The sequence below is a fragment of the Plecotus auritus genome (genome assembly GCF_963455305.1).
Source record: "Plecotus auritus genome assembly, chromosome: 1".
Taxonomy (NCBI): Eukaryota; Metazoa; Chordata; class Mammalia; order Chiroptera; family Vespertilionidae; genus Plecotus; species Plecotus auritus.
Window position 1 is genome coordinate 49,818,016 of NC_137770.1, and position 27,772 is coordinate 49,845,787.

The 27,772-nt window shown below is 38.9% G+C and overlaps 1 protein-coding gene across 6 annotated transcripts in view; it reads left to right on the top strand.

Moving 5' to 3' along the window:
- DENND4A (DENN domain containing 4A) overlaps nucleotides 1-27,772 on the top strand; it is a 129,907-nt gene that overhangs the window by 50,870 nt on the left and 51,265 nt on the right. For all 6 annotated transcript variants that reach the window (XM_080687107.1, XM_080687109.1, XM_080687108.1 and 3 more), the window contains exons 5-10: nucleotides 7,126-7,375; nucleotides 14,449-14,518; nucleotides 16,741-16,910; nucleotides 17,725-17,966; nucleotides 25,192-25,258; nucleotides 26,629-26,687. In XM_080687107.1, the coding sequence (XP_080543233.1) occupies nucleotides 7,126-7,375; nucleotides 14,449-14,518; nucleotides 16,741-16,910; nucleotides 17,725-17,966; nucleotides 25,192-25,258; nucleotides 26,629-26,687 (858 nt within the window). The remainder of the gene's footprint in view (nucleotides 1-7,125; nucleotides 7,376-14,448; nucleotides 14,519-16,740; nucleotides 16,911-17,724; nucleotides 17,967-25,191; nucleotides 25,259-26,628; nucleotides 26,688-27,772) is intronic.

Here is a 27,772-nt window from a genome sequence, read left to right on the forward strand (position 1 = left end):
TGTGGGAGGTGCAGCAAGTGCTGCCAAAAGAAGGCTTGAGTAAGGAAATAGATTTGAAACTCGCAAGAACATTGTAAACATGTTGACCACTCCCCTTGTTTTGCTTTGTGTGATCTGACTATAAAATAAAGCTTCGGCTTGCAGGCTGTGTCACTGTTTCCTCATCCAGGCACAGTGATCCTACCTGGCCCCAACTGTATTCTCTTGTCTGTCTTCTTTAATCCTTCACCACCCCTCCTCAGGTTCATGCCTGGCCATGCTGGACACGGTTCAATAAGGAATGAAGATTAGATTTCTTGTTTTCATTGCTGTGTTACAAAAAGGGATAGGTTCATAACTTACAGTGTTTTGGTTAAAAATAAGGAAGATATCACCATCCCCACTGATGTTGCCAGAAGGGGCTATAAAAGTTCCATCTCCTAATATATTAAGTTTGAAAGAGGATATGTAGTCATGTTTACTAATACTGGAGGAAAGATAAGATGAGCTCCTGAATTTTCTTCTACTTTTAAAATTCTATCATTAATGGTTGATATCAAAAAGTTACATTAAAAATCGTCTTTATTCTGTTAATTCATGAATTAATTGCAATAATTTTAAATTGGTTGCAAAAGAGCTACTATATTGCTTCCTATGACATTTACATATTTAGTAAATGGCATAGGCAGGAAAATATCAGACATATGTCATAGCAACATCTTTATTGATACAGCTCCTAGGGCAATGGAAACTAAGGAGAAAATAAACAAATGGGACTACATCAAAATTAAAAAGCTTCTGCACAGCAAAAGTAACCATCAACAAAACAAGAAAGCCCACTGCATGAGAGAACATATTTGCAAGTGTTATATCTGATAAGGGCCTAATCTCCAAAATTTATAGGGAACTCATACATCTTAATAAAAGGAAGATAAACAATCCAATCAAAAAATGGGCAAAGGACTTAGACACTTTTCGAAAGTGGACATGCAGAAAGCCAAGAGACATGAAAACATGCTCAAAGTCACCAATCTTCTGAGAGATGCAAATCAAAACAACAATGCGGTACCATCTCACACCTGTCAGAATGGCTATCATCAACAAATCAACAAATGACAAGTGCTGGCGAGGATGTGGAGAAAAAGGAACCCTCTTGCATTGCTGGTGGGAATGAAGACTGGTGCAGCCACTGTGGAAAACAGTATGGAGTTTCCTCAGAAAATTAAAAATGGAACTCCCATTTGACCCAGAAATCCCACTTCTAGGAATATATCCCAAGAAATCAGAACTACCAATCAGAAAGGACATATACATCCCTATGTTCATAGCAGCACAATTTACAATAGCTAAGATTTGGAAACAGCCTAAGTGCCCATCAGCAGATGAGTGGGTTAAAAAACTATGGTATACCTACACAATGAAATACTACACTGCTGTAAAAAAGAAAGAAATCTTACCATTCGCAACAGCATGGATGCACATGGAGAGCATTATGCTAAGTGAAATAAGCCAGTCAGAGAAAGATAAATATCACATGATCTCACTCATTTGTGGAATATAATGAACAACATAAACTGATGAACAAAAATAGATCCAGAGACAGAGAAGCATCAAACAGACCATAAAACTTCAGAGGGAAGAGGGGGGCGGTAAGAGATCAACCAAAGGACTTGTATGCATGCATATAAGCATAACCAATGGACACAGACACTAGGGGGGGTGAGGGCATGTGCTAGGGGGTGGAGGTGGCCAGGGAGAGGTCAATGGGGGGGAAAAGGAGACATATATAATACTACATGTAATACTTCAAACAATAAAAAATCTATACTAATAAAAGGGTAATATGCTAATTAGACCAGGAGACCTTCCAGATGTCCTTTTGGACAAAGCCATGGTGGCGGGGCCAAAGCGGTTAGGGGCGATCAGGCCAGGCCAGAAGGGGAGGGCAGTTGGGGGCGAGCAGGCCGACAGGGGGGGCAGTTGGGGGTGATCAAGCCTGCGGGGGGGGCAGTTGGGGGGTGAGCAGGCTGGCGGTGGGGGCAGTTGGGGGCGATCAGGTTGGCAGGGGGGCAGTTGGGGGTGAGCAGGCTGGCGGGGGGGCAGTTGGGGGCCATCAGGCCGGCAAGGGAGGGTAGTTGGGGGCGAGAAGGCCGGCAGGCAGAGTGATTAGGGGCGATCAGGCAGGCAGGCAGGTGAGCGGTTAGGAGCCAGCGGTCCTGAATTGTGAGAGGGATGTCCGACGGTTGGTTTAGGCCCAATCCGGATTGGGCCTAGCAGTCGGACATCCCCCAAGGTGTCCCAGATTGGAGAGGGTGCAGGCCGGGCTGAGGGACATCCCCCCCCCAACCCCCCGTGCATGAGTTTCGTGCATCAGGTCACTAGTTTTAAAAATAAAATAAAATAAAGAAAGTAAACCAGCTGTTAAATCTTGATTAGGTAAGTTGCTCCTGTGACCACTGACTATCATTAGAATTTTAGCTTGTGGATAAAATGAAGGCACTGTTGCAGAATCTCATTTGGGTGTTGGAGTTCCCTAGAGTAGAGATGAGGAATTTTCCAAGCATAGGAAGGATTCCGGAATACGAAAGGACTTGAACTGAAATGAACAAATCAACTACTCTTATAGCTACCCTTATATGTTTGTCATTGTGAAGAATATGACATCATTCTTGTCTTTTAAATCTTAGTTTATTTTTTTATTTTTTCAATTACAGTTTACATCCACTATTTTTGTATTTATTTTTTTATTTATTGTCTAAAATTTTACATATGTCTCCTTTTTCCCTGCTTGACACCCCTTCCCCAGCCATTCCCACCTCGGGCAAGTCCCCACCACCCCAGTGTCTGTGTCCGTTGGTTATGCTAATATGCATGCATACAAGTCCTTTGGTTGCTCTCTAACCCCCTCCCCTCCCTTGCCATTTGTCTCTGGATCTATTCTTGTTCATCAAATTATGTTGATTATTATATCACACATATGGTGAGATCATGTGATATTTATCTTTCTCCGACTGGCTTATTTCACTTAGAAAAATGCTCTCCAGTTCCATCATGCTGTTGCAAATAGTAAAAGTTCCTTCTTTTTTATAGCGGCATAGTATTCTATTGTGTAGATGTACCACAGTTTTTTAATCCACTCATCTGCTGATTACATCCACTATTATTTTGTATTAGTTTCAGGAATACAGAATAGTGGTGAGACAATCATATACTTTACAAAGTGTTCCCCCTGATACTTCCAGTACCCATCTGGCACCATACATAGTTATTACAATATCATTCTTATATGTTCTATGCTGTGCTTTAACATCCCTATGAATATTTTGTAACTGCCAACCTGTACTTCTCAATCCCTTGACCTTTTTCACCCAGTCCCTCAACCCTCCTCCCCTCTGGCAACCATCAGTCTGTTCTCTGTATCTGTGGGTCTCTTTCTATTTTGTTTGTTTATATTGTTCTGTGATAGTATAACTAGTAACAAGTAGTAGGAATTTGAATTCAGATGTGTGTAATTCCTCTGTTACAATGCCTTTTTTTAAAATTGAAAAAAACAACAACACAGAAAAACAAGATCAAAAAGAGAAGGAGGAATAAGCAATGAAGCCAACAATAGGATAAACATAGTCACTATGATTAAGCATCCAAGTTAGCTCTAAATTTTCCAAATAAAGTGTTGAAAACAATTTTTTTGCTGATAGCCAGGACAAAAAGGGAAATTAAAAATTATATTAGTAGAAACCAAGATGGCAGCATAAGTAAACACCTGAACTGCTGCCTCACACAACAACTTCAAAACTACAACTAAAAGACAAAACGGACATCATCCAGAACCACAGAAGGGCTGGCTGAGTGGAAATGCTACAAATAGAAGGAAAGGGAAAAGCACACTGAGACTCAGAGAAGCTGCAGAAGTACGGAGGCGCGCGTGCGGAGAGGGCTGGCAACTGAATTCGCAGCTGGCTTTCTCAATCGGGAGGGAGACAAAAGCTCCCGACTGCGCTGAACTCCAGTTCCAGGCGAGACTCTGGGGACCCAGACTCATATGGGGAGAAACTGGACTGTCTGGCAGCGGGTGAAACTCGAGGGCAGCTTTCTCTCAGAGGTGCTTGTAGCGATTACCGCGGGACACTGAGACTCAGGGGCCTCTTAGGGCAGGGATGATGGGAAGCCATTGCAGTTTGCTCTGCCCTGAGATCCCGCCCCACGAAGCCATTGCTGTTTGCTCCGCTCTGAGACTCTGCCCCATCCAAGCTGAGCCCAGAGGCTTTTGCATATGAATGGCCTGGTCCTTTGAAATCTAAACTTACCTAACAAATTGCAGCTGAATCAGTGAGACCCAGAACATCCAAAAGAAGGCCCAAGGACCCACAGCAGCTTGCATTGCTTCACGGCTGGGCCTCATCTGGGCACCTCCAAAACCAAAACAAAGAAGAGGAATCTGCAGATCTCTCCATAGCTCCTGTTGGGTGGCCTCAGGCAGAGGCTAAATTAGCACCTCCTTGGAGATCCAAGAGCCAGTATACCCAGGGGCCAGAGTAGAAACATCCAGATTACAACTCCTCAGATCCATAAGGAACACACTCAGGGGGCAGACAAGCCCCACTGAAGCAAGTTTTGCCTCATAAGGGTGTCTCCAGCACAGAAGTTCTCCCATCGTGGACACAGCTGATCCTCATAGCCAACTGACCTGGAGGTCAAGTCCTCCCAGTGATACCAACTACAATCAAGGCTTAACTACAATAAGACTGTGCACAAGGCCCACAAAGGGGTGCACCAAGAGTGTCCACCTCAAGTAACTGGGGAGGCTGAGCCACTGGGCCCTATAGGACACCTAGCACACAAAGCCACTCTGTCAACCTAGGGAAGCAGCCAAAATGCGGAGACAAAGAAACAGATCACAAATGAAAGAAATGGAGGAAAGCAAACTACTGGATATAGAGTTCAAAACCATGGCTATAAGGTTTTTCAAGAATTTCCTAGAAAAGGCCGAAAAATTTAGTGAGACCCTCGAGGATATGAAAAAGGACCAACTAGAAATTAAGCATACACTGACTGAAATAAAGAATAATATACAGAGATCCAACAGCAGACTAGAGGATCACAAGAATCAAGTCAAAGATTTGAAATACAAAGAAGCAAAACACACTCAACTGGAAAAGAAAAAAGAAAAAAGAATCCAAAAATATGAAGATAGTGTAAGGAGCCTCTGGGACAACTTCAAGCATACCAACATCAGAATTATGGGGGTGCCAGAAGAAGAGAGAGAGCAAGATACTGAAAACCTATTGGAAGAAATAATGACAGAAAACTTCCCACACCTGGTGAAAGCAATAGACTTACAAGTCCAGGAAGCGCAGAGAACCCTAAACAAAAGGAATCCAAAGAGGACCACACCAAGACACATCATAATTAAAATGGCAAGAGCAAAAGACAAAGAGAGAATATTATAAGCAGAAGAATAAAGCAGTTAGTTACCTACAAGGGAGCACCCATACGACTGTCAGCTGATTTCTCAACAGAAACTATGCAGGCCAGACGGGAGTGGCAAGAAATATTTGAAGTGATGAATAGCAAGAACCTACAACCAAGAATACTCTACCCAGCAAAGCTATCATTCAGAATTGAAGGGCAGATAAAGAGCTTCACAGATAAGAAAAAGCTAAAGGAGTTCATCACTGCCAAACGAGTATTATATGAAATGCTGAAAGGTATTCTTTAAGAAGAGGAAGAAGAAGAAAAAGGTAAAGATAAAAATTATGAACAACAAATACATATTTATCAACAAGTGAATCTAAAAATCAAGTGAATAAAACATCTGATGATCAGAATAAACTGTTGAATATAATAGAATCAGGGGCATAGAAAGGGAGTGGATTGACAATTCTCGGAGGGAAAGGGGTGTGGGGGGTGCGTGAAGAGACTGGACAAAAATCGTACACCTATGGATGAGGACGGTGCGGGGGGAGTAAGGGCAGAGGGTGGGATGGGAATCGGGTGGAGGGGAGCTATGGGGGGAAAAAGGAGGAATAATTGTAATAATCTGAACAATAAAGATTTATTTAAAAAAATTATATTAGCCTGGCAGGTGTGGCTCAGTGGTTGAGCATTGACCTATGAACTTGGAGGTCACAGTTCAATTCCCTATCCGGGTACATGCCCGTGTTACAGGCTTGCCCCTCAGTAGGGAGTGTGCTGGAGGCAGCCAATCAATGATTCTCTCTCATCATTGATGTTTCTATCTTTCCCTCTTCCTTCATCTCTGAAATCAATAAAAAATATATTTTAAAAATTATAACAGAAAGCAATAATTTGACCAATTTCTAATACTAACTTTTCTTTTGTATAATGGATTTTATAAAAGAGGACACTGATTGCTATTAAGGACATTGCCAGTTGCTACCATTTTTATTATAGCAAAAACACAATATAGTAGACCTTAAATTTTTTTTTAACTGATGCCAAGGACTTAGCTTTAAAGTCTAATCAGTGAATTTTGTGAAAGAATTACACTATATTATTTAATCATCACATTTTCTTTGTTTTCCCAAGTACTTTAAGTATAGTATTTAGAAGACTTAAGGAATGGATGTCTAGCCTGCCCATTATGAAAAGGCTATGATTTTTACCACAATAAAGAAGGGGGGGAAAAACCTATGTCTTTCCCCTATACTTTTGAGGTTATTTTCTCTTTTGAAAGACTAAAATTATCTCTTAAATCTGAGGGAAGTATTGGAAATAAAAGTGTGCAGGCAGGTCCTTTACGTTCTGGTTAAAGAGTTTTTTGTAAAATTTTAATTTTGGCAACAATACAAAGTTGCTTTTTCTCAGGAAGATGCTTGGGTTTAGAGACAAAAATAAATTAAATAAATCCATTAAATGGAACACTAAACAGGTACCTTTGCACTTAATCATTGTTGTCCTGTGGTTTATGTCAACAAAAGTTAATCTGAAGTTTTCTTACTTTATTTAAATTTTGGTAGGGAAAAGTTATCCTTTAATATTATATGGGACTGTGCAATTCAAATTTGCAATAACATTGACATCTCGGCTACATTTAAGGACCAGTTCATGATATCTGATAATATTACCTTTCATTTGAGGGTACTTTGTTTTTGTGTATTTATTTATTTTATTTTATTTTTTTAGGGTTTTATATGACTGGAAAGAAAGATTGAAACAGGGGTGTGAAATTATTCAGAGTACTCCCTATGGACGCCCTGCAACTATTAGCGGCAGTACCTCATCACAAAAAATTTATATCACTTACCGAAGAGCCTCTGAAAACATGACTCAGAATACATTGGCTGTCACAGACATATGTATTATTATACCCAGTAAAGGAGAAAGTCCACCACACACATTCTGCAGAGTCGACAAGAATCTCAATAACAGTATGGTAAGTGATTCTTTTGCACTGATAAAATTAGCCACTGATGAAAAGACCATAACGTAAAATCTTTGTTTGGAAAACAGCATAGCACAATTACTGAATTAAAAACATGTTTTTAAAGATATTGGATATTTTATTTTTAGGAAAGTACTTTAGTTGTACTTTCAAAAGGAGCTATGCAAAAAGCCTTTTTTAATTGAAAAAAAAAATTTCCCCCTATTGCAAAAGTAATGCACTAGCCAGGGTTAACTCCTCCCTCCATTTGTGCACTAGGTCCCATATCCTTACCTATTTGAGGACATGACTTCAGCAATTCTCCTTATTTTCTTTGTGAATCATCAATTTTTTTCTCTATTGCATGCAAACCATGTTTCTCCCATCTTTATAAAATTTGACCCATTTATCCCCCCCCACCACCATCTATTGCCCCATTTCATTGTTCTCCTTTATAACAAAATGTCTCAAAGATTTAACTATATTTTGTCCCTTTCCTTACCTTAATTCTTCAGTTAGGGTTTTGTCTTCACAATCCCACCAATATTGCTCTTGTTATTTTTGGTTTTGTTTTTGTTTGTTTAATATTTTTTGTTGTTCATAGTATTACAGATAGCACCCATTTCCCCCTTTTTACTCCTCTCCTCCCAGCCCCTACCCACTCCCCAACCCCAGGTAAGATTGCTCTTATTGAATCTAATGGTCAGTTCTTCATCTTATTTTCAGTAGGTTTTGGCATAGATGATCACTTCTTGAAACAATGGCAGAAAGAGAAGATGTAGTCTTTCTCTATGTACTCTCTTGCTTTTTCTCCTACTTTACCAATCATTCCTTTTCTGCCTTTGCTGATACCTTCCCATCTCCCTAACCTCTACACAATGGAATGCTCCATGGGTTAGTCTGCAGACCATTTATCTTTACCATCTAAACTTACAGCCTTGATGATCTAAATACAGGCTATGTGTGGATGACTTCCTAAATGTATGTGTCTACTAGGTTTCTAAACCAGGAAGGGAAAAAAAAACCACACAATCTGATGTACAGGAGGAAATGTGTGTTGAATTCTTCAAGTTTCTTCAAGTTCCTACATGATTTTTATACCTGGCTTACAGCTTTGGCCTAAAAAAAACAAACAAAACCCTCCTCTGTTTCCCCACCTCCCATTAATCTTATATACAGAAAGAATTTTCAAGAATTATTAATATGAGGCTCAGTGGTTGAGTATTGACCCATGAACGAAGAGGTCAAGGTTCAATTCCCATTCAGGGCACATGCCCGGGGTTTCAGGCTCAATCCCCAGTAGGGGGCATGCAGGAGGCAGCCGATCAATGATTCTCTCTCATCATTGATGTTTCTATCTCTCTCTTCTCTTCCTTCCTTTCTGAAATAAATAAAAACATAATTTTACAAAAAGAATTGTTAATATTTAAACTTTGAACTATAAGCCTTGAATGATGTGGATTTGGATTTATTTAGAAAGGAATAATAATATTTTAGAGCTGGAAGAGAACTTATTAATAGTGATGTGGTGCAAAAATGCAAAAATTTGTAGTTAAGGATATGTAGTCCAGGAATTTTGAGTTACACAGCTAACTCTTGGCAAATTTGGGACTTTCTACTCAGTTTTTGACTCATTGAGAGTATTTTTTTCATACTCTATGCAAATGGCTCTTGCTTTACAATCTTTCAAAAATGTCAGTATTTGATTTAGCAAGCTTATTTAGAAAAGTGGAGTTATTAAAAAGCAAGCAATTAAATCATGTACCTAATTCCTGGGGAAAATAAAAAGCATCATATGTTTTTGCCATATTAAAACAGATAGTTTATAGGTTAAACATTTAAAGTATTTTTGGAACAATGGATTCCCTACTTTCTTTTTTGCTGAACCTTGTATGTGAAAAAATTAAGAAAACCCTCTTTTAGTTTTGATATAATGGTTATTTTCCTCCAGCACCCCATAATTTTTACTGTACCTCTGAGCTTCTATTTTTCATTTTAGAATATTATTTTTGGTTTCTACCATATCCAAATGGTCATATAGCTTCCTTTTTATCATTACAAAGGTTATCACTGAAGGTTCTTTAATCTTCATGAAATTTGGCTTATTGGGAACTAGAGTTGGGACTTTTCAATAGAAAACCCTTTATTTATAAAGTTTTTACTCACCTGGTAAACTAAAAGTCCACTTTGACTTGCATTCATAATATCCACCTGACTTTTACATGTTCATTCTTTCGATACAAAAATACTAAAACATTTATAAAAATAAAATTCTAACACAGCAATGAGCATAATTTAATATCCTAAGCACAATTTAATAGTTTAACTCCTGGAGACACAGAAAAAATGTTTTATGCCCTGGCTGGGTAGCTCAGTTGTTTAGAGTGTTATCCTGATATGCCAAGGTTATGGTTCCATCTCAGGTCAGGGCACATACAAGAATCAACCAATGGATGCATGAATAAGTGGAGCAACAAAGCACGCTGTTTCTCCTTCTCCCTCTCCCTCCCCCTCCACTCTCACTCCCCTTTTCCCTCTCCCTTTTCCCATTCCTCTTCCCCTCCCTCTACCCCTCCCACTCCCTCTTCCCCTTCCCCCTCCCCTCCCCCCCCCTCCCTCCTCTCTCTCCTTCTCCCTCTTCCTGTCCCTCTCCCTCTTCCTTTCACTCTCCCTTTCCCTCTTCCTCTTCCTCTCCCCATTCCCCTCCCCTCCCCTCTCCCTCTTCCCTCTTCGCCTCCCACTCCTTCTCCCCCTCCCTCTCCCTCTCCCTTCTTCCTCTCTCTCAAATCAATAAATTTTAAAAAGTAGGGAAATGTTTAAGAAAGCAAGAAAAATTTCTTCATGAGGAGCCAATATATTGATTGCATCATTTGTAACAGCCAAAAGGAAAAAAAAGGAAACAACCTAAGTGACCATCAGTAGAGAAATGGGTAAAATAAAGTGATTCATTTATTAATGAAGAACTATCCCGTAGTTCAGATGAAGAAATTAGATCAAATTCACTAATTCTCAAAAACATGTTGATGAGTAAAAAAGTAAGCCATAAAAGTATATATTCAGTATATCATCACTTATGTAAAATTAAAATGCATAAAATAATAATACATACACACAGATGTGTATATTTGTACAGTAGAATTTTTTAATGCATGTAAATGAAATTCACTGGCTTTAGGTTAGTAGTTAACTCTGTAGTATACAAAGGAGTGGAAGATGAGGCTTAAGCTAACCTGTAATTTTTTGTTTCTCTATAAATTAAAATATCTGAAGCATATGCACCCCTATGTTCATAGCAGCACAATTTACAATAGCTAAGATCTGGAAACAGCCCAAGTGTCCATCAGATGAGTGGATAAAAAAGCTGTAGTACATTTATACCATGGAATACTATGGAGGGACCTGGAGGGTATCATGCTAAGTGAAGTAAGTCAGTCAGAGAAAGACAAGTATCACATGATCTCACTCATATGAGGAATCTAAGTCACAAAATAAACTGATGAACAGAGTGGATCCAGAGACATGGAAGCAGGAACAGAGTGAGGAATCTCAGAGGAAGGCGGGGGAGGGTGAGTGGGTGGGAGTTAATCACCCAAGGATATTGTATGCATATATTCATGGCCCATGGATACAAGCAATGGGGCAGTAACGACCTGGTGTGGGGGGCGGGGTGGGCTGAAGGGGGTCAGTTGCGGGGGGGGGGGGGGCGGGGGGTAAAGGGAGCATATATAATACTTTAAACAATTATTCAACAATTATTTAAATATATATATACCTGAAACAAATATGATAAATTGTTAACATTTGTTAAATCTTGGTGGTAAGTGGGTGTTTGTTATAGTAGTCTCTTAATATTTAAAAAATATTTCTTAGCCCTGGCAAGTATGGCTTAGTTGGTTGAGCATTGTACTATGCACCAAAAGGTCGCTGGTTCGATTCCCAGTCAGCACATGCCCAGGTTGTGGGTTCAATCCCCAGTTTGGATGCGTGCAGGAGGCAATCAGTAGATGTTTCTCACATAGATGTGTGTGTGTGTGTTTTCTCTCCCTTCTTCTCTCTCTAAAAATCAATAAAACATTTAAATATATATATTTCTTTAAGTTTATTTTCTCCATATATTTGTCTTCAGTGCTATGAATCTGTCCTCATGTACTGGTTTACAGAGGTACTCTATCATGTGTGCACAAACATGTCCTGACTCATTTAACACATATTTATTGAGCATTTCTACATAGCAGGCATGGTTTTAAGTGCTACAGATATAGTAGTGAACAAGACAAAACCCTTGCCATCATAAAACTTATATTTTAGTGGTGAGAGGCAGATAATAAATAAGAAAATATGCAACATGCCAATTGGTGGTAAGTGCTATGCAGGGAAGAAAAGCAAGAAAGGGGTGATAGGGAGGACTGGGAAGGATAGATGGAGGCTTGTTACTGCATACTAGAGGCCTGGTGCACAAAATTCATGCACGGGTGTGTGTGTGTGTGTCCCTCAGCCCAGCCTGCACCCTCTCCAATCTGGGACCCCTCGAGGGATGTCCGACTGCCCTGGTAGGATCAGGCCTAAACGGGCAGTCGGACATCCCTCTCACAATCTAGGACTGCTGGCTCCCAACTGCTCACCTGCCTGCCTTCCTGATTGCCCCTAACCGCTTCTGCCTGCCAGCCTGATCACCCCCTAACCACTCCCCTGCCAGCCTGGTTGATGCCTAACTTCTCTCCTGCCAGCCTGTTTGCCCCTGGCCTTGCCTGCAGGCCTGGTCACTCCTAACTGCCCTCCCCTGCAGGCCTGGTCACCCCTAACTGCCCTTCCCTGCAGGCCTAGTCCCTCCCATCTGCTCTCCCGTGCAAGCCTGGGTCCCCCCCAACTGCCCTTCCCTGCAGGCCCGGTTGCCCCCAACTTCCCTTCTTTGCCGGCCTGGTCACCCCTAACTGCCCTTCCCTGCAGGCCCGGTCGCCCCCAACTTCCCTCCTCTGCCGGCCTGGTCACCCCTAACTGCCCTCCCCTACAGGCTTGATCGCCCCCAACTGCCCTCCCTTGCTGGTCTGATCCCTCCCAACTGCCCTCCCTTGCAGGCCTGGTCCCTCCCAACTGCCCTCCCCTGCTGGCCTGATCTCCCACAACTGCCCTCCCCTGCTGGCCATCTTGTGGTGGCCATCTTGTGTCCACATGGGGGCAGCCACCTTTGACCACATGGGGACATCCATCTTGTGTGTTGGAGTGATGGGCAATTTGCATATTACTCTTTTATTAGATAGGATAGAGGCCTGATGCATGGGTGGGGGCCAACTTGTTTGCCCTGAAGGGTGTCCCGGATCAGGGTAGGGGTTCCCTTGGTGCGTGGGGTGGCCTGGGTGAGGGGCCTGTGGTGGTTTGCAGGCCAGCCATGCTCCCCAGCGACCCAAGCAGAGGCCCTGGTATCTGGGATTTATTTATCTTCTATAATTGAAACTTTATAGCCTTGAGCAGAGGCCTAGGCAGGCCAGGGCAGGCGGAAAGCTTGGCTTCCTCCATTGCCGTGGGCAACTCAAGCCTCCTGCTCTCTCCAGCTCTGTGGCTGCTGCCATTTTTGTTGGGATATATTTATCTTCTATAGTTGAAACTTTGTAGCCTTGAGCGGAGTCCTAGGCAGGCCAGAGGACGGAAAGCTTGGCTTCCTCCATTGCTGTGGGCAACTCAAGCCTCCTGCTCTCTCCGTGGCTGCAGCCATCTTGGTTGGGTCAATTTGGGTACTCGCTCCTGATTGGCTGATGGGCGTGGCTTGTGGGTGTAGCAGAGGTATGGTCAATTTGCATATTACTCTTTTATTAGATAGGATAAGGTGATGAAATAATAAAGTGGCCTTTGAGTTAAGGCCTAAAGAAGGTAAGGAAGTGTGCTATGTGAATATATCTGTCACTAGCTAATGTCAAGTGGTGATATCTCCCAAGTTACATCTCCATTTCAGACCTCTCACCTTAGCTCTGTATGATTCTTCATTTGGATGTCTAATAGATTTTTCAAACTTAATATGTCTAAAACTGAATGCCTTTTCTTCACCCCAAAATTTGCTTTAGCCAGTCTTCCTCATCTCAGTTACAGGTAGGACTAGAAGATTGAGACTCCTTTGGGAGTAGCAGTTATTTAAAACCAATGTATGAGGTCATTTAGAGAAAGGAAAGAACATAAGAGATCACATTTAATGATCAGGAAAAGAGAGAGGATGCTACAAAGGAGACTGAGGGCCATAGCCAGGTGGCTCAGTTGGAGTGTCATCCCATACACCAAAAGGTTGTGGGTTTGATTGCTTTTAGATTTGATCCTGTTCAGGGCGCATATGAGAGGCAACCAGTTGATGTTTCTCTTCCCCTTCCTGTCTCTAAAATCAATAAAAAATATATATCTTTGGGTGAGGATTTTAAAAAAGAAGACTGAGGGGTGGCCATAAATTTGATGGAAAGGGACCTGGAGAGTGTGGTGCCTGAAAAGCCAAGAAAAGAAAATGTTTCAGGAAGGGAGTCATTAGTGGTATCAAAATCTGCTGAGAGGTTGAATAAAATGAAGACTATGAATCAACTACTTTATTAGATTTGGCATCATTAAAGTTGTCAAGGTGTTCTTTTAAGGAATGGTGAAATTAAAACCTGTTTTGGGATGGATTCAGGAGAGAATGGAATGTAAGGAAATGGATATGGCAAATTACTACTCAAGATTTGGTATAAAGAGCTGCAGAAAAATCTGGCAGTATCTGAAAGGGGTTATGGAATCAAAAGGAAGGTATACATACTAGTAGATAATTCTTAGATTATCACTTCTGCCCAAATTTTGGACTTAGCATAAAAATCTAAATTTTTGTGGCTTATTTTTGTTTTAAAGGGTCAGAGTTTCATGTTATGCTTTTGCTCGGAAAAAATATGTTAAATTTTACTTCTGAGAGAAAAGTGGGCAGTAACTCCAATAAGATGCTCACAAAACAACCAACTGAAAATAGCTTACAGAGAGCAATCTTTTACATCTTAGATAATACATACGAGAAAGATAAAAGATATTCCATTTTATTAAGTTATTACCTTTTAAAATTAATGATATTTTCTTTTTTAATTCAGTGGGGATCTGCAGTATACTTATGTTATAAAAAATCAGTGGCAAAAACTAACACTATCTCTTACAAAGCTGGTAAGTAGAATTTTTCATGGATTAATATATAAATATATATAAATGTATTCTTAGGGCCAGTAATTCTAGAGGCCCAGTGCATTAAAATAAATAATTCTAGAGGCCCAGTGCATTAAAATAAAACCCATCTTACAGTGTGTTAGTATCAGGACTGAGACTGTAACCTATGTCTTTTGATTCTGTTTTGTTTTCATCCATACAGTTAATGGAAGATTAATATTAAAAGAAGGCATGATTTTTTTAAACATTAGGTATAAATAAATAAGTAGAAATTCTCTTTAAGTTTTTAATTCTGTAGAAAATGGGGAAAAGTATTTTCTAATTAAATAAATGTTTCTTTAATATATCAAATTTAGTCAAATCTATAGTTCATATGTAATTGTTTCATAATAATCTGAAATAAGCTAATTTGTGATTCTATAATACATAACTGAAATTTTCAATTGCCAAAAACCTCAAAATAGCAAACATTCTCATCTTATTTGCAGAGCAGATTCAGTCTTTTAAATAAATCTAGAGGCCCAGTGCATGAAATTCGTGCACGGATAGGGTCCCTAGGCCTGGCTGGTGATCAGGGCTGATCGTTCCGCACCGCCCCCTGGTGGTCAGCGCACGTCATAGAGAGCGATCGAACTCCCAGTCTCCCGGTCGAACTCCCGAGGAGACACTTTGCATATTAGTCTTTTTATATATATAGATAGTTTTAAAATCAAGTCCTAGACTATTACTTTCTGTTCTAACTTTGATTTTTTAAAGATCTATGTACAATTTATCACTATTTCTGAACTACTTAAAGCCCATACTGTAGCCTTATGACCTAAGAGAGTAGTAGACAATTAACTGTAGACCCTCATGGGATCTACTGGTTGGCCAGCACATAATTAGAGAATTTGAGAACTGCTTTGGCCCTTAGTATATCTAGTTCACCTCACTTTATAAATGAGAAAAGCAGTCTTACAGGTATATGATTTGTTCAGAATCACATAGATATTAGTGACAAACCAACCACTGGTATTCCTAATTTATCATTTTGCCTTTAAGGTCATATCTAGTGATGGTTTCCACTTGACTTTTACTATTCAAGTTCAGGGAACCTATTTGCTATTTCTAGTCCCACAAAATCCAGTACAAGACTCTGCTGGAGGTTGTGTTCAATAGAAGATTTCTGGACCACTTTCTAGACTAGTCTATTTAATATGAAATCATAAACCACTTGAAACGCTATCTTCATATAATTTGGGGTTATTCAGAAGCTGGATTTGAATTGATACTATTCTGAAGACATCGTTAATATGTGACTCTTCTATTTTGATTAGTATTTTTCTTGTATTTGTGCTAGAAGTTATGTATGTACTCTTAAAGGACATCTATTTTAATGTGTAAAACACCCTGAGGGAAAGTTATTGAGAACTGATGAAATGGATATATGCAAGTAACCATATTGAAAAAATTAAAAAATAGTATATTCATGTGCTTTAAGGTGGTAGTTTGACCACAAACTGAATTTTTGAATATGTGTGTATCCTACATAATGAAAGGCTAATATGCAAATGACCTAATGGTGGAATGACCGGTCACTATGATGCCGCTGACCACCACGGGCAGACACTCAATGCAGGAGCTGCCCCCTGGTGGTCATTGTGCTCCCACAGGGGGAGCTCCGCTCAGCCAGAAGCCGGGCTCAAGGCTGGCGAGCACAGCAGCAGTGGTGGGAGCCTCTCCCGCCTCCGTGGCAATGCCAGGGCTCCTGGACTGGGAGAGGGCACAGGCCAGGCTGAGGAACCCCTCCCCTAAGTGCACAAATTTCGTGCACCGGGCCTCTAGTTTATGTATATTTCTTTAGAATAATCTTTTCTCGTTTGCCTTACTTAGCCTTTGTGGATGAAGCTTGAGAAATATTAAGCAGTTAATATGAATCATTATATTTGAGAATTAAAATCTATATGAATCCTACTGAAGCATTCAATTATTTGGTGAACATACAGGATGGAGCCAAAGGAGGTTCACAGTTGTTCATATGGAAAATAATGCATTAATTAATAAATAATAATACAAGAATAAACTCAGTGTTTTGCATACAAATGTGAACCTACTTTTGCCCCACCCAGTATATGTAATGTTTTGAACTTTGAAATGTGTTAAATAAAGCATTTCAGCATGATTTAAATTACAAGCACACAATTCAAGAGATGATTACCTAATATTTATTGTTGTTTTTGTAGGTCTAATTTGTAGATATCCTCAAGAAGATTATGAGTCATTCTCACTCCCAGAATCTGTTCCCCTATTTTGTTTACCAATGGGTGCAACTATTGAATGTTGGCCATCAAATAGCAAATACCCTCTCCCTGTATTTTCTACATTTGTGTTAACTGGAGCCTCAGCTGAAAAGGTACTATGTGTTTTAACAAATTATATCAGGAAATTCTTATACATTTTAAATTTAAGTTTTATATAGTGCAAGGAACAGTAAGAAAACATAACTGATTAAATTGAATCTATAATACGTACTTCTTTCATTTGGTTAAAGTAACTATATCCAGGGACATAGGAAAAGAGAGTTTTCATGCTATTCCATGTACCCAAATGCTTTCTTGTGAATGTGGTGAAAGATTTTTTAATTGTCAAATGATGATCCTTCATTGCTTTATTTTTTGTAATATAGAAGCTTTGAAAACAATACAAAAGACATTATTAATAATCAATGTTATTTAGAATCATAGACTGTTATAGTTGGAAGGGACCTTGGAAATTTAGTCTGACACTCTCTTTTTGTAGATTGAGAAATTGAGATCCAGAGAAATTCAGTGAATTGCCTAAAGTTGGAATTTGTATTTCCCTATCTAAAATTGTCCCACTATCTACTAAATAATAGTTCTTAATCATTTTCTTATAGAGAATATTGATACAATTTATTTCACTTTCTATGAAACAAATACAATTTAATTGAAACACCTTTTTGAAAAAATATAGAGATGTGAGAGTAGCACTTGTGTAGTTTTAAATTTTTATTTTATTTTTTAATGTATTTCAAGAAAGCAAAGAGTGATGTTTGTTCACTACAATGTTCCTGGTACCTAGCACCTTGCCTAACAGGCATATAATGGCTCATAGTGGCCTGGCTTACCCATTAAATATTTAACTAATGATGTGATTTGAATAAATGACATAAGGTGTATTTAGTAAATATATTACTTGTTTTCCAGGTCTATGGTGCTGCTATTCAGTTTTATGAGCCATATCCTGAGGAGAATCTCACAGAAAAACAGAGACTTCTATTGGGTTTAGCATCATCGGCAGATGGGAAGTCTGACAGTTCCAAAACAGTTCACACTAATAAATGCATCTGTCTTCTTTCTCACTGGCCTTTTTTTGATGCGTTCAGGAAGTTTCTGACTTTTTTGTATCGTTATTCCATCTCTGGACCTCATGTCCTTCCAATTGAGAAGTAAGTTAGAAATTTTCTTGGTTCAAAATGTGGCAGATCTTTCTATTATGTGTGGTATATTTGTACTTGTAATTGAATTTTACTGGTAAATTTTATATGGAAACTAGGTTTGTCAGGAGTTATTTGGAAAAAAGAGTTTGGTGATTTCAATCAGGAATATTTCTCTATTATACTTTTACAGTCATGCTATTTTAAATAACTTTATCTCTAACAAAATAAGTGTTTCATTTTAAAAATATATGTATTTTTTATTGATTTCAGAGAGAGAGGACAGGAGAGAGAGATAGAAACATCAGTGATGAGAGAATCATTGATCAGCTGCCTCTTGCACACCCCCTACTGGGAATCAACCCGAATCACAGGCATGTGCCCTGACTGGGGATCAAACCATGACTTCCTGATTCATAGGTTGACATTCAACCACTGAGCCACACTGGCAGGGCAGAGTTTCATTTTTTGATGTTCTTGTGAAGTTTGGAGATCCTAATTGAAATTTTAAAAAATAGTTTTATAATTTTTATTTTCCATATAATTTGGGTTTATTATGGACCTTTAAAAATATTCCTCACTATTTTTAGATGTAATGAATTTAAATGAAAAATTACACAAGTGCATTCTTTTTAAAATTTTAGTAATTTACTTTAAGGTCATTAAAGTAAATGAATAATTTTTTATGTAGTAAGATCTGATGTAAATGAGATCTAAATATCTCCAATGTCTGACTATTGTTTATTTTATTTTAAAAATAGATTTTTATTGATTTCAGAAAGGAAGTGAGAGGGAGAGAGAGATAGAAACATAAATGATGAGAAAGAATCATTGATTGGCTGCCTCCTGCATGCTCCCCACTGGGAATCTAACCATGACTTTCTGATTCTTAGGTTGATGCTCAACCACTGAGCTAAACCAGCAGAGAGGACTGTTTGTTTTATACTATCAATCACTTAAGCTCTTTTGTGTTCTTAGGCAGAATTCTCTGACTCTAATGACAGTTGGAAAGTGATAGAATTATCTTAAGTACATTGGTGTACAGGATTATTCTTTAATTTTTCCTTGCACTTTTCTAGTCTCAGTATTCCAGTGCAGTTCTCAGTTTTTTTGGTCTCAGGACCCCTTTATACTCTTAACAACTGAGTACCCCCAAAGAGCTTTCGATCTGTTGATATTTACTATAGTAGAAATTAAAACGGAAAACTTGAAAAATATTAATTTATTTTAAAAAATAATAAACATAATACATGCTAACATAATTTTTTAAAAAATAGCTGTTTTCCAAAGCAAAAAAAGTTGTTTTACATTTTTATAAATCGAATGTCTGGATTAATTGAACACAGGTAGATTCTCATGTGTGCTTCTGTATTTAATCTGTTGCAAAATGTTGCTTGGATCCAAGTACATGAACCTGACCTTACACAGATAAGTAGGTGGAAAAGATAAGTAAGTGGACATTTGAAAAGTCTGTTCAGAAAATTGTGGATTTCCCTTTTTGTTACTGCACCCAGACATGACAAGCAGAGTTTATTATAGGGGTTAGCAGACATTTGGTTCTGTCTAAAACATCCATGGAGATATTTAGTCCACGATGACCCATCTATCTACCCCATGTGCCATTACTAGCTGGTTACTGAGACAAGAAGGATTATTATTGGCAATACAGCTGCAGCACAGTTATTAGATCAGTAAAATTTGATAGTATTTCTTATGTATCAATCCTATAAAACCAAAATTATAAATAACTGTTATGGGCTATCTGAACCCGAAGACGTTTTCTAAGCGTGGACATTTTTGACAGGACCAAATATAAAGAACAATTTGTCATATACCAAATATGCTCATGGATGTTTTTCATAGAACCAAATATTAAGGATCTTTTGGCATGAACTAAATGTTGCTGTGGACTCAGTTGCACAAGTGCTTTTCTTCAAGACAACCATTGTACTGCTATGCACAGCATAAATGCTTTTTGCATACTTCCCCTTCGATCACAGATTATTTTTTATTATTTTTTTAATATACTTATTGATTTCAAAGAGGAAGGGAGAGGGAGGGAGAGAGATAGGAACATCAGTGATGAGAGAGAATCATTGATTGGCTGCCTCCTGCATGCCCCTACTAGGAATCAAGCCTGCAACCCGGGCATGTGCCCTTGACCGGAATTGAACCCAGGACCCTTTAGTCCGCAGGCCAACACTCTATCCACTGAGCCAAACCAGCTAAAGCCACTGATTATTTTTTTAAAAAATACACTGGAGCCCTGGCCAGTATGGCTCAATTGGAGCGTGGTCCCGTACAACAAAAGGTGGCAGGGTCGATCCCCAGTCAGGGCGCCCATACGGGAGGCAATTGATGTTTCTCTCTCACATCAATGCCTGTGTCTCTCAAATTCAATCAACATATCCTCCCGTGAGGATTAAAAAGAATAGTTTTGACCTTGCAGATCCTCCATGAATGGGTTTTGGAGATCTTTAGATGTTCATGGAGTATACTTTGTTTTCTGCTGTTCTAACGACTTAAGATAATTCAAGCAAAAGTGTGTTCTGGAACTCGTTCCCCTTATATTTTTTTCTTAGGTTATGAGTACCTTCATGGTATAAAGTGGTAGTGTAATATGCTTTTTTTTATTTAATAAATCTTTATAGTTCAGATTATTACAATTGTTCCTCTTTTTTCCCCCATAGCACCCCTCCACCGGATTCCCACCCCCCGCACTGTCCTCATCCATAGGTGTACGATTTTTGTCCAGTCTCTTCACGCACCCTCCACACCCCTTTCCCCCTGAGAATTGTCAGTCCACTCCCTTTCTATGCCCCGATTCTATTATATTCACGTTTATTCTGTTCATCAGATTTTTTATTCACTTGATTTTTAGATTCACTTGTTGATAGATATGTATTTGTTGTTCATAATTTTTATCTTTACCTTTTTCTTCTTCTTCCTCTTCTTAAAGAATACCTTTCAGCATTTCATATAATACTGGTTTGGTGGTAATGAACTCCTTTAGCTTTTTCTTATCTGTGAAGCTCTTTATCTGACCTTCCATTCTAAATAATAGCTTTGCTGGGTAGAGTAGTCTTGGTTGTAGGTTCTTGCTATTCATCACTTTGAATATTTCTTGCCACTCCCGTCTGGCCTGCATAGTTTCTGTTGAGAAATCAGCTGACAATCGTATGGGTGCTCCCTTGTAGGTAATTAACTGTTTTTCTCTTGCTGCTTTTAATATTCTCTCTTTGTCTTTTGCTCTTGCCATTTTAATTATGATGTGTCTTGGTGTGGTCCTCTTTGAATTCCTTTTGTTTGGGGTTCTGCGCTTCCTGGACTTGTAAGTCTATTTCTTTCACCAGTTGGGGGAAGTTTTCTGTCATTATTTCTTCCAATAGGTTTTCAGTATCTTGCTCTCTCTCTTCTTCTGGCACCCCCATAATTCTGATGTTGGTACGCTTGAAGTTGTCCCAGAGGCTTCTTACACTATCTTCAACTTTTTGGATTTTTTTTTCTTTTTTTTGCTTTTCCGGTTGAGTGTTTTTTGCTTCTTCGTATTTCAAATCTTTGACTTGATTCTTGCGTTCCTCTAGTCTGCTGTTGGGTCTCTGTATAATATTTTTTATTTCAGTCAGTGTATGTTTAATTAATAGTTGGTCCTTTTTCATATCTTCGAGGGTCTCGTTATATTTATCAGCCTTTTCTAGGATATTCTTGAAGAGCCTTATAACCGTGGTTTTGAATTCTATATCCAGTTGTTTGTTTTCCTCCATTTCTTTCGTTTGTGATTTGTTTTTTCGTCTCCCCATTTTTCACTGCTTCGCTGAGTTGGTAGAGTAGCTTTGTGTGCTAGGTTTCCTATATGGCCCAGTGGGTCGGCCTCCCCAGTTAACCTGAGGTGGACACTCTTGGTGCACCCCTTTGTGGACTGTGTGTACAGCCTTGTTGTAGTTAAGTCTTGATTGTTGTTGGTATCACTGGGAGGAATTGACCTCCAGGCCAGTTGGCTGTGAGGATTAGCTGTGTCTACACTGGGAGATTTTCGGTGCTGGAGACAGCCTTATAGGATTAGCCTTGCCAGATTGCAAAATCCTCTGTGCTCAGCTTGGAAGGGGTGGAGTCTCAGGGCGGGGCAGACAGTCTTGGCTTCCCATCAGCCCGGCCCTTGCGTGAGTCTCCAGACCTCCGCCCTCTGTGGTTCCCGAGTTTCCACCTTACAGTCCAGACTTCCCCGGTAAGAGCATGGGTCCCCAGGGGCTCACCCGGAACTGCGGTTCAGTGCAGTCGGAACTGAGGTTCAGTGCAGTCAGGAACCACCGACTCCCTTCCGCCAGGGGCAGCCTGTGGTAACCTCCGCAGTCAGTCCCTGTGCACACTCGCGCCTCCAGACCCCTGCCGCCGCGGCTCCCCTGAGTCTCTGAGTTTCCGAGTCTCCGGGTGCCTTTCTCTTTACCTGACAGTCCAAACTCCCCCTGTATGAGCCTGGGTCCACAGGGTTTCGCCCGGAACTGAGGTTCAGTGCAGTCGGAACTGGGGTTCAGTGCGGTCGGGGGCTTCTTTCCCCCTCCCGCCAGAGAAAGCCAGCCAGGCACTCCGCCGCCCTTCCTCTCTGCGCATGTGTGTCTCCGTACCTCAGCTCTTTGCCGCTCCTTCTCCGTGAGATTTCCTCTTTCCTTCTAGTTGTAGAATTTTCACTCAGCCAGCTTTCCTGTGGTTCTGGATGGTGTCCGTTCTATCTTTTAGTTGTAGTTTTGAAATTGTTGTGCGGGGCAGCAGTTTAGGTTCTTACCTATGCCGCCATCTTGCTTTCCCCCTGCTCTTGACATTTTAATTATGATGTGTCTTGCTGTGGTCCTCTTTGGATTCCTTTTGTTTGGGGTTCTCTGCACTTCCTGGACTTGTAAGTCTATTTCTTTCACCAGGTGGGGGAAGTTTTTGGTCATTATTTCTTCAAATAGGTTTTCAGTATCTTGCTCTCTCTCTTCTTCTGGCACCCCCATAATTCTGATGTTGGTATGCTTGAAGTGTCCCAGAGGATCCTTACACTATGTTCATATTTTTGGATTCTTTTTTCTTTTTTGCTTTTCTGGTTGAGTGTTTTTTGCTTCTTTGTATTTCAAATCTTTGACTTGATTCTTGCGATCCTCTAGTCTGCTGTTAGATCTCTGTATAATATTTTTTATTTCAGTCAGTGTATGCTTAATTTCTAGTTGGTCCTTTTTCATATCCTCGAGGGTCTCACTAAATTTTTCGGCCTTTTCTAGGAAATTCTTGAAAAACCTTATAGCCATGGTTTTGAACTCTATATCCAGTAGTTTGCTTTCCTCCATTTCTTTCATTTGTGATCTGTTTCTTTGTCTCCGCATTTTGGTTGCTTCCCTGAGTTGATAGAGTGGCTTTGTGTGCTCGGTGTCCTATAGGGCCCAGTGGCTCAGCCTCCCCAGTTACCTGAGGTGGACACTCTTGGTGCATTCCTTTGTGGGCTGTGTGCACAGTCTTGTTGTAGTTAAGCCTTGATTGTTATTGGTATCACTGGGAGGAATTGACCTCCAGTCTAATTGGCTGTGAGGATCAGCTGTGTCTACGCTGGGAGAACTTCTGTGCTGGAGACACCATTATGAGACAAGACCTGCAAAAGCCTCTGTGCTCAGCTTGGATGTGGCAGAGTCTCAGGGCAGAGCAGACAGCATTGGTTTCGCATCAGCCCTGCCCTAATAGGCCCCTGTGTTTCAGTGTCCCATGGTAATCGCTGCAAGCACCTCTGAGAGAAAGCTGTCCTCAAGTTCCGCCTGCTGCCAGTTTCTCCCCATCTGAGTCTGGGTCCCCAGAGTCTCACCTGGAACTGGAGTTCAGCGCAGTCAGGAGCTTTTGTCTTTCTCCTGCTTGAGAAAGCCAGCCATGTACACAGTTGCTCGCGCTCTCCATGTGCGTGCCTCGGTACCTCTGCCTTCCGCAGTTCCTCTGAATCTCAGTGTGCTTTTCTCTTTCCTGACAGTCCAGTTTCACCCTGTATGAGTCTGGGTCCCCAGAGTCCCGCCCAGAACTGGAGTTCAGCGCAGTCAGGAGCTTTTGTCTCCCTCCCACTTCAGAAAGTCAGCCGCGTACTCAGTTGCCAGTCCACTCCGCTTGCGCGTCTCAGCACCTCTGCCTTCTGCAGCTCCTCTGAGTCTCCGTGTGCTTTTCTCTTTCCTTCTAGTTGTAGAATTTCCACTCAGCCAGCCTTCCTGTGGTTCTGGATGATGTCCATTTTATCTTTTAGTTGTAGTTTTGAAATTATTGTGTGAGGCAGCAGTTTAGGTGTTTACCTATGCTGCCATCTTTGTAATATGCTTTTTTTATAATTCCCAAAATGTCTGTCAGTGTCTTATACATAGCAAGCAGTCAAAACATGTTTGTAAAATTAATACATTTCTCTTTTAATGTTCTCTATCCTGTTGACATTATCCCAGTTCTGAAACAAAGATGATTTTAAAATAATATTTAAGAGAAAAGTAATGCAGAAATAACTTTTTCAAAAAAAAAAAAAGGATTTTTCACTAATGTTGCCTTTTTTCTTTTTCATGGTGCTCAAAACAAAACACATCAATCTCACTTTTTATCCATTTCTAGAAAAAACATAAACTCAATAATAGAATTTTTAACCTATTATTAATGGAAAGTACAGGCATTCCTTGGAGATATTGCGATTTCCAACCCAGACCACTGTAATAAAGAATGTATTGCAATAAAGTGAGTTATAATCTTTTTGCTGGTGGAGAGTCTTGCATTTAGTTTGTAAAAAACCATCTATAAAGTTGTAAAGTGCAATAAAACAAGGTGTGTCTGTATATTGTTCATCTTTTAGAAATAGTTCAACACATTTTTCTGGAGCACTCTAAATGGTGTTTTACTTTTAAAATATGAGTAGTTGACTAAAGTATATATTACAAATACACTGTCCACATCTCCTGTATGTTGTATATTATCTACTTAGGGAGAGGTAAAATGGCTTTTGAGATATTCATGACATAAACATTGTTGAATGTAAACTATTAATATGAGAAGTTATTGAATTTAGGTAGAAGCAATTTTACTGGGACAAATTTTTTTTGGTTGTTTGTTCACTTGTTTTCATAGTAGCAGGGATTTCAAAATTATAGGTTCACAAAGCTTTTGACTTAACTTGGACTTATGATGACATGTTGACCTTTGTAGCATATGGTACTCACTTTGGGATCAATTGGTTTTTTGTTTGTTTGTTTTTAAGGCATATTTCTCATTTTATGCATAAAGTTCCTTTTCCATCTCCTCAGAGACCACGGATTTTAGTTCAGGTAAGATTTTCTTGATTTAAGTGCCCTGCTGAATGAACCATTGGCTCTGTCAAAATGTAACATAAGAATAAAAATTATGAATGGGAAAAAAATGAGATTGAAAGAGAACAAGATGCTCATTTATTTTGGAGTTTGGGCCCTTATTGACAACTAACTTTTCTTTCTTAAATAAAGTATTGCAGAGTTAAAGAAGTAGGAGGCAGTAGACATATTGAACACAAAAAAGGAACTTATTTTCTTAAATTTGTTCTGTGTTTGAAAGTTTCTCTATGGTTTTGGCATTAGTCCCTAAGATAAGTATATTACAGTATACAGAAGGGGAAGTTGTATATTTTCATATATTGCAGGAAGGAATGCTCATATCTTTGTGATGGGGGAAGTTTAAAATGAACAAATTATTTCCCCATCTCTTTTTCCCAATATACTTTCTTCTTTTTTTTTTCCTTTTAATCTTTATTGTTGAAAGTATTCATAGATCCCCCCCACCATTAACCTCTTCCAGCCCGCAACTTTCTTCTCTTGTTCATATTTTTTTTGTACTCTTGATATGTAAATTTCTGCTTATTTAATCATCATTTATGAAGTGATTTACATTAAGACATTTTCATGTAACATCACTATGTGTGCTGTACTAAATCTATCACAGCCATTATTGGCATATCATTCAAAATTAGAAATCATTTGACAAATAGATATTTACAAACTTGTAAAAATCTGCATAAATTTGAAAATGTGGATAAAAATAACTGCATTATTGTATTGATACAGAAAAATATCATTTGATAAGTTTTGTCATCAGTCTGCATATGTACTTATCAATTCTGTCTTACTTCTTGGTATTTAGTGCCAGAATATATGTAGCAGTCAGTTTGAATACACACAAAACATTTTTTTTATGGTAAATTTTTTCTGTTGAGGACCAAAAAGTAAATACCTTAGTGTTTACAAGCCATTTGATCTCAGCCCTGTTGTTATTACACAAAATCAGCTAGAGGTAATATGTAAATGATGAGTTCCGATAAACTGTTTATAAAAACAGGTAGCCTGTGGATTTGCCCTGGAGGCCATGGATTTGCTAACTCTGGTTTTATGGTATTAAATTAATAATTTAGTCTTTCAATACAGATTTGTTAAAGTGGCATTAGGGAAACATTGAGGAACAGAAGAAAAGATAGAGGGTTTAGAATGGAAGAGTTAGTAGTCAGAAGAGGTCAGTAATCAGGACATATCTTCAGGATCTTAGTAAATGATTATACTGATGAATGAATATATTGAAACGTCATCATCATTAATCTGTATGTTTTTACCAGAAAGTGGTGTTTAAAGTTTATCTTTATATTTCAAATACTTTATTTTAAATCCTCTTCCAGTTATCACCACACGATAGTCTGATCCTCAGTCAGCCTGTTTCTTCACCTCTTCCACTAAGGCAAGTAAAACTTCCTTTCTGTTTATTTCTCTAAAACTAGTGTGAGCTCAAATAACATTCAAATATTTTCTCTCTTTCCTAAGTAAAATTTCAAATGTTGATGTAAATATTTTCATTTAACTGTTTTTCATCTAAATTCCATTTACTTAATATTTAGGTTAACGTTCTTAAAAAAAGAAAGATTTTTGAGGTAGTATTTGGTATTTTGTGTATCCATTTGTTAAGTACTATTACATAAATAGGTACATATGTATGTAGATTATGAAACAATTATTTTTAGCTTTAAATATTCTCTGAAGAACATTCAATGTAATTAACTTTCCATTTAATCTCAAAATAAAAAGATATGTATAAATATTAAACCATGGGTAGAACAATGTATTTCATCACCTTAAAAATTGAGAGAAATTATGAAATATATATTTTTTTCTGTGATATCATTTCTTGAAATTTAATTAGCTGTATAATTTTTCTTGCAGAGAAATAGCTACAATATAATTAAGTTATTTTGTAGCACACATCTAAGGGAGACTAGGTGCCATCTTTGACATTAATTTTGTAAAAATTGCAGATTATTTCATCATTAGGTCTTGGCCCAGAGTGATCAGTATTTTCTTAACCTTTGTTTAAGCCAAAAATAAACTAGAAAAACTGAGACTATATTAAAATGATTCTAAATTACCCAAGGACTTTTTTGTTGTTGTTAACAGCTTTTTTGCTATATATTTCACATATTAAACAATTCACTCAATTAAATTGTACACTCTACTGGTTATATTCACAGAGTTCTGCAACTGTCACTATAATCAATTTTAGAACATTTTAATCTCTCTAAAAAGAAGCCCTGTATGCTTTAGCAGTTTACCTTCCCTATTTCTCCCATCCCTACACATACAAACACATGCACCTCCCCAACCCTTGGCAGTAGCTAATCTGCTTCTGTCTCTACAGATTTGCCTATTCTAAATATTTCATATAAATGGAATCATATAATATTTTACCTTTTGTGTTTCTTTCACTTAGCATAATGTTTCCAAGGTTCATCCATGATGTAGTGTGTATCAGTACTTCATTTCTTTTTAGTT